This window comes from Colobus angolensis, unplaced genomic scaffold, assembly GCF_000951035.1.
Source record: "Colobus angolensis palliatus isolate OR3802 unplaced genomic scaffold, Cang.pa_1.0 Scaffold25, whole genome shotgun sequence".
Lineage (NCBI taxonomy): Eukaryota > Metazoa > Chordata > Mammalia > Primates > Cercopithecidae > Colobus > Colobus angolensis.
Window position 1 is genome coordinate 2032147 of NW_012115710.1, and position 11283 is coordinate 2043429.

Here is an 11283-nt window from a genome sequence, read left to right on the forward strand (position 1 = left end):
ACAAAAAAATTAGCCAGGTGTGGTGGTGCATGCATGTAATCTCAGCTAGTTGGGAGGCTGAGACAAGAGAATTTCTTGAACCCAGGAGACAGGCGCTGCATTGAGCTGAGATCACGCCGCTGTACTTCAGCCTGGGTGACAGAGCAAGACTCTGTCTCTAAAAACAAAAAAAACTTGTATTTTGTCCAGAAAAGTTTTTCCTGTATTTTCTTCTAGAATTTTTGTAGCTTGAAGTCTTACATGTAAGTCTTTATTCATCTTGAATTAATTTTTGTATATGATGAGAGATACGAGTCCAGTTTCATTCTTCTGTTTATGGCTAGCCAGTTTTTCTAGCATCCTTGTTGAACAGAATGTCTTTTCCCAATTGTTTTTGTTGACTATAAAAGATCAGGTGGTTGTAGGTGTGTGGCTGTATTTCTGGGTTTCCTATTCTGTTTCATTGGATATCTTTCTATTTTAATGTTAGCATTTATATCTATAGATTTTCTATCTTAGCACTCTTTTCTGCATTCACAAGTATTGGTATGTTCTATTTTCATTTTCCTTTGTTTTGAGATTTTTTAAAATTTCCCTTGTGATTTCTGATTTGACATATTGGCTGTTTAAGTGTATGGTTTTATTTGTTTTTGTTTTTGTTTTTTGAGATGGAGTTACGCTCTTGTTGTCCAGGCTGGAGTGTAGTGGTACAATCTCAGCTCACTGTAACCTCCACTTCCTGGGTTCAAGCGATTCTCCTGCCTCACCCTCCCGAGTAGCTGGGATTACAGGCATCTGCCACCACGCCTGGGTTTCACTATGTTGGCCAGGCTGATCTTGAACTCCTGACCTCAGGTGATCCACCTGCCTCAGCCACCCAAATTGCTGGGATTACAGGTGTGAGCCACCACACTGGCCTAAGAGTATGTTGTTTCCACATATTTGTTGATAATCTAATTTTCTTTCTTGATCTCTAGTTTTATTTTATTATGATGGGATAAGTTATGCTTTATGATTTTAGTCTTTAAAAAGTTTTAAAAATTTTTTCTTTTCCAATATTTCTTTTGAAAAATGTTTCATGTGCAGTTCTGAAAAATTTGTATTGCGCTATTTTTGGATGTTGTGTTATGCATATATAGGTTAGGTTCAATTTGATGTGTAGTATAGGTTCTCTAGTTCCTTATTTTTCTTCTGTCTGATTGTCCTATTTAGAAGTAAAAATAGGCCATTGAGGTATCTTATTATTACTGTGAAACTACTTCTCCCTTTAGTTGTATTAATTTTGCTTCACATATTGAGGATTGCTATACTAGGCACATATTATTATATCTTCCTAGTTAATTAACCTTTCAATCATTATATAATGCCCTTCTTTGTCTCCAGTTTTGACATAAAGTCTATTTCAACTGACATCAGTTTAGCCACCACTGATGTCTTTCTGTTACCGTTTATAGGGGATATCTTTTTTCATCCCTTCAATTCAGCTTACATATGTCCTTTGAATTAAAATGAGTATTTTCTGGATAGTGTGTAGGTGAAGCCAGTTTTAGAAATTCATTCAGCCAGTCTCTGTCTTCTGACTGTGGAGTATAAACCACTTACATTTAATGTAATTACTGATAGAAAAGGACTTACATTGCCGTTTTGTTAAGTGTTTTCTATATCTCTTTTAGATTTTTTTTGTTCTGTTTCTCTTACTGCCTTCATTTTCATATAGTTGATTTTTTTTTTCCTGAAATGGTTTTACTTCCATTGTGTGTGTCTTCTATACATTCTTTGTGGTTACTGTTGCAATTACAGAAAACACTTTTGATTTATAACATCCTATTTTAAACTAATAACAGCTTAACTTCGGTTACATACAAAAATGACTTTTTTACAGATCTGCTTCCATGTTGTGTTTTGATATCCCAGTTACTTTCATCGTATGTACTGTGTCTCCATTAACATATATTTAAACCTTGACAAGAGTCTCCTGCTTTCTTTGTTTTCTCAAATCTTCGCCTGTTGTGCTAGGGTCCTCATTCTGCACCCCATGTCTCCTTAACATTCTTGTACTATCAATAAAGTTTTATGGTGTCTTTATGTGTGTGTACGAAATGAATTCATCCATCTCCTCTTCATGGCAGTTTTCAGGTTTTTTTCTTAAGGACTGAATTGTAAGAACAGTCTTTCACATATCTCCTGATAGGTAGGGTTGTTGAGCATATACCTGGAAATGGAACTCATGGGACATTCAATTTGATAAATTTCATAGCAAATATTATAGAGACATAATCTGTTTTCTTCCCATATCATCATACCACCTCCTTTTTAATTGTCTTCCCTTGTTGTCCATCACCCATAGTGTATTTCTCACGTTTAAGTATTGTACAATGCTACTTCTACATTAGTTTCTCTTTTCTTCCAAAGTCAGGATTTTAGCTGTTTTTTGTGTAATTACACTCCCACAGCTCTGCAAGCACACAAACCTTGCTGCCCCATGCTTATTAATCCTTGCTCTTCCCGCTTGCCCTTTCTCCTCCTAGGCCTTTGCTAACATATTACTTTGGTCCAGATGGACTACCCAGTTACTGCCTAGCATATTAATTTTATACTTCCATTATTGCAGAACTCCCTCACCTCCCATGCTACTCTCATTCTGTAAGGGGTCACCCCTACTCATTCACTTGACCACTGTCTGATAACACTGCCTAAATCAATATGTGCAGGGGATGATGACTCAGAAACCATTCGTTATTCGTGACGGATGGCTGAATAATGCTTTTGGCAACACAGCATTGCAGGGAGCAGAAGGTTCGTGGGATGTGACCAACTCAGCAGTCCATTGGAGGCTATATGATCAAACAGCAAATTGTTTATCATGAATGCAGGATGTGGGCAGACTCATGACTGCTCCTGCTGACAGAAGTTTTGCTGGAGGCAATCACTCCCTGACGCCAAGGTCATCTACTGCGATATCTAGAGCCTGTTGTTTGAGGAATGCAGTCTTGCAAACCTACTTTGGGCTGAGCAGCTGACTCCTTCTTCCACCCTCCTTCTCACTATCTCTCTTGCTTAGTAAATACAGAGGGCTGTGTAAAGCTCAGGGCCCTTGTCCACTAGAGGCAAGGTGCCCCCTGACCCCTTCTTCCAAATATATTTTGTCTCGTCTTTTATTCCCGCATTCGCCCCCTTTGTTCAGTTCCCGTAGGTCCATGCGGGTTACATAGTGGCACCCCAAACAGTGACAGAATCAGGTGCTCTACACAAAATGGCTCTTGAATTATTTCTACACTCTTGATATTTGGGTTGACCTGTTATCTGCACTGCTTGTTTGGGAAGTTGTTTTTAAAAACATGTTTGATGTTGCAAACCCAGGTTCTCATATCTTACTTTCTTTGTAAATTGGGTATAGATAGATAAATCCTGTGGGCATATTTAGTGTGCTTGTTTGTTAAATAATGATAACTTACCTAAAGACTTTTTAAACAAGTTAATGCTGTTAACTAGCTTAGAATATTGCATGTCTTATAGTAAAGACTCACAAATTTGTTTAGTAACATGTATCAACATTGTTTCATGTTTATAATGAGATAGCATATTGGCTTTACCTTAGTCAGCATGGCTAGCTACATCAGATACCATAGATAGGGTGGTTTAAACAGCAGAAATTGACTTTTCACAGATCTCAGTGGTACGAAGTTCAACATGTCAGACGCAGCCACTTTGGTTCTTGGTGTGGGCTTTTGTCTGGTGTGCCATGGCTGACTCTTTTTGTGTTCTCATGTGGCAGAAAGATTGCCATGCAAAAAACAGAAGCTTTTTCACATTTCTTCTAATTGCATTCCTGAAGTTCTATGCACCATCCTGACGTAATTGCCGCCCAAAGACCACACTTCCAAATACTATATCACATTGAGGATGGGACCTTAGCATAGAAATTTTGGCAGACATAAGTCTTTATATTAGAGCAGTCTACATTGTATCTCTAAGTTTTCATTTTGCAGTTTGTTCCAAACAGTGTTGTCTTTTATCTTAGTTCATACATTTTCCAAGTGCAATCTCTGTATCATACATGTTTTATGGCCAATGAACTGGATAATTAAAGACAATGAACAGGACTGGGTATGGTGGCTCATGCCTGTAATCCCAGCACTTTGGGAGGCAGAGGTGGGCAGATTGTTTGAGCTCAGAAGTTCCAGACCAGCCTGGGCAACATGGCAAAACCTCATCTCTACCAAAACTACAAAAAAATTAACCGGGCATGATGGTGTGCCTCTGTGGTCCCAGCTCTCAGGAAGCTGAGGTGGGAGGATCACTTGAGCCTGTGAGTTGGAGGTTGCAGTGAGGTGAGATCATGCCACTGCACTCCAGCCTGAGTGAGAGAGTGAGACTCCATCTCAACCAAAAGCAAAAAAAGACAGTGAATACATAGGGAGTTACTCTATTGTTTGTTACATAGTTGTAGGCACGAAATCGTAACTGGGATTTCTGATTTCCTTTCCCAAGTTTTTTTCTTTTTTTGAGGCAGTCTCTCTCTGTCACCCAGGCTGAAGTGCATTGTCACAATCTTGACTGACTGCATCCTCCCCCTTCTGGGTTTATGTGACTTTCGTGCTTCAGCCTCCTGAGTAGTTGGGATTACAGGCATGCACTGTCACACTTGGCTAATTTTTCATATTTTTAGTAGAGATGAGGTTTCACCATGTTGGCCTGGCTAGTCTCAAACTCTTGGCCTCAAGTGATCTGCCTGCCTTGGCCTCTCAAAATGCTGGAATTATAGGTCTGAGTCACCATACTTGTTCCTTTTTTTTTTTTTTTTTTAGCCTTGCTCTGTTGCCCAGACTGGAGTACAGTGGCAAAATCTCGGCTCACTGCAACCTCCACCTCCTAGGTTCCAACGATTCTCCTACCTCAGGCTCCCGAGTAGCTGGGATTATAGGCATGTGCCACCACGCCCAGCTGATTTTTACTTTTAGTACAGACAGGATGTCACCATGTTGGCCAAGCTAGTCTCGAACTCCTGACCTCGTGATCCACCCGCCTTGGCCTCCTAAAATGCTGGAATTACAGGCGTGAGCCACTGAACCTGGCTGACCTGTCCCCAGTTTTCATTCTTTATTATGTTATATATTTACCTTTCTCTCATCCAAGTACTAACGGGTTCTGACACTGCTTAGCTTCTGAGATCAGATAGATCAGATGCATTCACGGTGGTATGGCCATAGACATATTTACCTTTCTTTTATCTTTAAAAGCCAGTGATCTCAACATATTTTCTAGTTATTATATGCTGTCTCTAGACTATAAGTTCTTGCTTATTATTAATGGAGAATTGTTTAGAATTTCATACTATAAATTTGTATTTTGTGGTTGTTCATTATTTACCTGCTGGTTTTATCACAGGCTATTAGAATGTTTTATTTATTAATTTATATTATGATTATTAATTAGTTAATATTTACCATTACAGTATATCTTGCTGTGGTTTTAGCATTTATTTGTATGAAATAAATATATGTAACTTTTTTTCTCTTCTATTATGAGGGAGCCATATGTTTACTGCTGGTTGGTGTGTCATTTGGGGTCAGTGGTTGCAAAATACTTGTTTTGGTGCTCAGATATGTTTGCACAACATGAGTCTTTTGGTCAAAGGATGTTTGAAACTAGGCTTTCCTAAAATTGATTTGAATTACATGTGATCACTCTTTACTACAGAATTCTATTCATTTTGCATTTCTACAAATAGAAGATCATGGTAGAAAAGTTTCACAACTTGCTAGTATATTATGTTTAGTGTAGTGTGTTTTCAGTATAAAATGATATTTACCAATAATAGTTATTTAAAAACCCCATGTTCATTATATTTTGCAGGTATCTCTCCTAAAGGTGTGATCAAGGAATTACCACCAATACAGAACAGTAACACAGGAGAAAAATTCCAAACAGTGATGTTGGAAGGACATGAAAGCTATGACATTGAAAATGTTTACTTCAGGGAAATCCACAGAAATCTACAGGACCTTGACTTTCAATGGAAAGATGGTGAAATAAATTGTAAAGAAGTGCCGATGACCCATAAAAACAATCTTACTGGTACAAGAGTTCGACATAGTCAAGGGGATGTAGAAAACAAGCAAATTGAAAATCAGCTTATATTAAGCTTTCAGTCTGGTCTGGCTGAATTGCAGAAATTTCAAACTGCAGGGAAAATTTATGAATGTAATCAAATTGAGAAGACAGTTAATAATGGTTTTTTAGCTTCACCACTTCAAAGAATTTTTCCTAGTGTCCAAACCAACATTTCTAGGAAATATGGGAATGATTTTTTGCAACTTTCGTTACCTACACAAGACAAGAAAACATACATTGGGGAAAAACCTTACATAGGTAATGAGTGTGGCAAAGCCTTTAGAGTATCTCCAAGTCTTATTAATCATCAGATGATACATACAACAGAGAAACTTTACAGATGCAATGAGTCTGGCAAAGCCTTTAATCGGGGCTCACTACTAACAGTACATCAGAAAGTCCATACAAGAGGGAAACCATATCAATGTGATATATGTGGCAAGATCTTCAGACAAAATTCAGATCTTGTAAATCACCGGAGAAGTCACACCGGAGACAAGCCCTACATATGTAATGAATGTGGCAAGTCCTTTAGTAAAAGTTCTCACCTTGCAGTTCATCAGAGAATTCATACTGGAGAGAAACCTTACAAATGTAATCGATGTGGGAAGTGCTTTAGTCAAAGTTCCTCTCTTGCAACTCATCAGACAGTTCATACTGGAGACAAACCCTACAAATGTAATGAGTGTGGCAAAACCTTTAAACGGAACTCAAGCCTTACTGCACATCAGATAATCCATGCAGGAAAGAAACCATATACATGTGATGTATGTGGCAAGGTCTTTTATCAAAATTCACAACTTGTAAGGCACCAGATAATTCATACTGGAGAGACACCTTACAAATGTAATGAATGTGGCAAGGTCTTCTTTCAACGTTCACGTCTTGCAGGGCATCGGAGAATTCATACTGGAGAGAAACCTTACAAATGTAATGAATGTGGCAAGGTCTTCAGTCAACATTCACATCTTGCAGTGCATCGGAGAGTTCATACTGGAGAGAAACCTTACAAATGTAATGAATGTGGCAAAGCCTTTAATTGGGGCTCATTACTCACTATACATCAGAGAATTCATACCGGAGAGAAACCCTACAAATGTAATGTGTGTGGCAAGGTCTTTAATTACGGTGGATACCTTTCAGTTCATATGAGATGTCATACTGGAGAGAAGCCGCTCCATTGTAATAAATGTGGCATGGTCTTCACTTACTATTCATGCCTAGCACGTCATCAGAGAATGCATACCGGAGAGAAACCTTACAAATGTAATGTGTGTGGCAAGGTCTTCATTGACAGTGGAAATCTTTCAATACATAGGCGAAGTCATACCGGAGAGAAACCTTTCCAGTGTAACGAATGTGGTAAGGTCTTCAGTTACTACTCATGTCTAGCACGTCATCGGAAAATTCATACTGGAGAGAAACCTTACAAATGTAATGATTGTGGCAAAGCCTATACTCAGCGTTCAAGCCTCACTAAACATCTGGTAATTCATACCGGAGGGAACCCTTACCACTGTAATGAGTTTGGCGAGGCTTTTATCCAAAGTTCAAAACTTGCAAAATATCATAGAAATCCTACGGGGGAGAAACCACACAAATGTAGTGAATGTGGTAGGACTTTTAGTCATAAAACAAGTCTGGTGTACCATCAGAGAAGACATACTGGAGAGATGCCATACAAATGTATTGAATGTGGGAAAGTCTTTAATTCCACTACAACCCTTGCAAGGCATCGGAGAATTCATACTGGAGAGAAACCTTACAAATGTAATGAATGTGGCAAGGTCTTCCGTTATCGCTCAGGCCTCGCACGTCATTGGAGTATTCATACTGGAGAGAAACCTTACAAATGTAATGAGTGTGGCAAAGCCTTTAGAGTACGTTCAATTCTGCTTAATCATCAGATGATGCATACTGGAGAGAAACCTTATAAATGTAATGAATGTGGTAAAGCTTTTATCGAAAGGTCAAACTTGATTTACCATCAGAGAAACCATACCGGAGAGAAGCCATACAAATGTATTGAATGTGGCAAGGCATTTGGGCGGCGGTCTTGCCTCACTAAACACCAACGAATTCATTCTGGTGAAAAACCTTATAAATGTAATGAGTGTGGCAAATCTTACATTAGTCGCTCAGGCCTTACTAAACATCAGATAAAACATACTGGAGAGAACCTTACAACTAAACTCAATGTGGAAAGGCCTTTAGACGTTGTCCTAACTTCTGGGATCTCCAAATAATTTATACTTAACTGATATAATTTGTCTATTTGTCCCTTCCCTTTGAAGTCTCATGTGGAATTGTAATCTCCAGCATTGGAGGTGGGGCCTAGTGGGAGGCAACTGGATGATGGGGGTGGATTTCTCAAGAAAGGTTTAGTACCATCCCCTTGTTGCTGTCCTTGTGATAGTGAGTTCTCATGAGGTCTGGCTGTTTAAAAGTGAATGGCAGGGCCAGGCGCCTAGCTCATGCTTGTAATCCCAGCACTTTGGGAGACTGTGGACGGATCACTTGAGGTCAGGCATTCAAGAGCAGCCTGGCCAACATGGTGAAACCCTGTCTCTGCCAAAAATACAAAACATTAGCTGGGCTTTGTGGCAGGTACTTTGTAGTACCAGCTACTCGAGAAGATGAGTCAGGAGAACTGCTTGAACCCTGGAGGCAGAGGCTGCAGTGACCTGAGATCGTGCCACTGCACTCCAGCCTGGGCGACAGAGTGAGACTCTGTCTCACACACACACACATGCGCATGCATGAACGTGAATAGCACCCCCCTCGTTTGTTCCTCTTCTGGCTATGTGACATGCCCACTCCCCCTTCACTTTCCACCATCATTTTAACCTTCCCGAGGCTTCCCCAGAGGGTGAGCAGATGGCAGCACCACGTTTCCTGTAAAGCCTGCAAAATTGTGAGCCAATTAAACCTCTTTATACATTAGCCTCAGGTATTTCTTTCTAGCAATGCAATTATGGCCTAATACATTTACACATGAAGTGAATAATACAGCTAAGTTTTAAGCAAGTGTTCACTAGGCATAAGAATATACATCCTGGAGAGAAATCACAGAAGTGTAATATGTGTGGCAAGAATACTACTTAAAGGTCAAAACTTGTGGATCTATAAATAACTCAAAGTGCAGATATGCTTTACAAATGAAATGAGTGTGACAAAAACTTTGTAGCAGAGTTCAGTCACTACTTGACATGAGAGTTTATGTTGGAAATAAATCATATAAATGTATGTGCTGGAGGCTTTCCCGAGGTATCTGAACTCACTAGACATCAGAATATACATCTTGGACAGGAACCACACAAATGTAACGTGTGTGCTAAGGCTTTTTACCCGAACATCAAAACGGAAACATCAGAGTATTCGTACTGGAGAACAGCCTTACAAAATGTAACGAATGTGGTAAGCCTTTTTTAAAAAAAATCAAATGGGCCGGGTGTGGTGGCTCACACCTGTAATCCTAGCACTTTGGGAGGCCAAGGTAGGTGGATCACCTGATGTCAGGAGTTCAAGACCAGCCTGGCCAGCATGGTGAAATCCCATCTCTATTAAAAATACAAAAATTAGCTGGACATGGTGGTTGGCGCCTGTAATCCAAGCTACTTGGGAGGCTGAGGCAGGAGAATCACTTGAACCCGGGAGGTGGAGGTTGCTGTGAGCCAAGATTGCACCAACGTACCCCAGCCTGGGTGACAAGAGCAAGACTCTGTCTCAAAAAAATAAAAAATCAAATGTTCATGTTTTTGGAGTTTGAGAGAATTTATACAGGAGAAAAGCCAAATGATCGTGCCTAACATGGAAGGACCTCTAATCAGTAGTGTGTCTTCAGGCTTCACCAAATTATTCATGCTGGATAGAAACCTTGCAAATGTAATTAACATGGTAAAATTTTAAACCATTTCTCAACAAATTCCACATTAGGTAAACCATACTGTGGATAACTAAGTCTGCTTCTCCATCCAGGATTAACCTGGAATGATACCTACTGTCAAATAACTACAAGACAAAATTTGTCAAAACCCCAGGTAATATGTACATCAAAGGAGCAAGAGCATGTGTGCACATGGCTAATTCAGTATCTAAGATAATTGTATTCACTTTGACATTTCTTAAAAAGGCTAGTTAACTATTTGTGACCTTCATCCTAAAGTATGAAGTCTTGCCTTTCCTATACATCCTTCATTGTGGCCTCTGGGAATAAATCAGATGAGCGGGCTGCTTCATTAGGTGTGGTTCCTTCATATCCATGTTTTCTGGAAGATTAAGGTCACTACTGTGGTGAGTTAAGCAGCATGGAGTATGGTGGAGAAGAATGTAAATTTACAACGTAAGTCACTGAGCTTGTGTTCAGTGTCCTTTGACAAACAGTTACTTTGGGATATGGCAAACATACGGAGTACTTTCACGACCCTAAAAATCTGTGCTCCACCTAGATTGGTACATTCTTTTCACGTCTGTCACTTGTTGCTTCACATGTTTTGCAGCTGGTTTTAAGGTTTTGCACACAAGATTCTCAAATCATCTTTGTATGTAACCGCCCCGTCCCTCAGGCTGGAGTGCAACAGTGATAAGGTCAACTTTTGGAGCCCATCTGCAAATTTCCTAGGATTCTTAGAGTAGCTTCCTAGCTTTTCCTTAATTGCTGTATATCAGCTATAGAGAAGGGGACCTGCAATAGGACTGACTGGTCGTTCGTCTCCTGCTACTTACCTAAGGTATAGCAAGGCTGGAGGGAGAGTGGAATATGGTGTTCCCCTCCGAGTGTTAGGGGGACTTAGTAGGGTCCCCGGTGTTTGCTCCTGGGTTTTAGCCTCAGGAGCACTTGGTAAGGGGATGATAGGGATGGTCGCTGTTCATCCTTAGAGACAAGTGGCTCTTGTAAAAGGGGGTCATCTGATTGGGCACGGTGACTCATGCCTGTAATCCCAGCACTTGGGAGGCCGAGGCAGGCGGATCACCTGAGGTTGGGAGTTCGAGACAAGCCTGACCAACATGGAGAAACCCCATCTCTACTAAAAAGGCAAAATTAGCTAGGCATGGTGGTGTGTGCCTGTAATCCCAGCTACTTGGGCGGCTGAGTCAGGAGAATTGCTTGAACCTGGGAGGTGGAGGTTGCGGTGAGCTGAGATCAAGCCATTGCACTCCAGCCTGGGCGACAAGAGCGAAACTCTATCT

At 40.2% G+C, this 11283-nt stretch overlaps 1 protein-coding gene across 1 annotated transcript in view; it reads left to right on the top strand.

The window, feature by feature from the left end:
- LOC105514836 overlaps positions 1–11283 on the top strand; it is an 87553-nt gene that overhangs the window by 7566 nt on the left and 68704 nt on the right. The window contains exon 4 of the mRNA XM_011946493.1: positions 5836–8338. Coding sequence (XP_011801883.1) covers positions 5836–8338 — 2503 coding nt within the window. The remainder of the gene's footprint in view (positions 1–5835; positions 8339–11283) is intronic.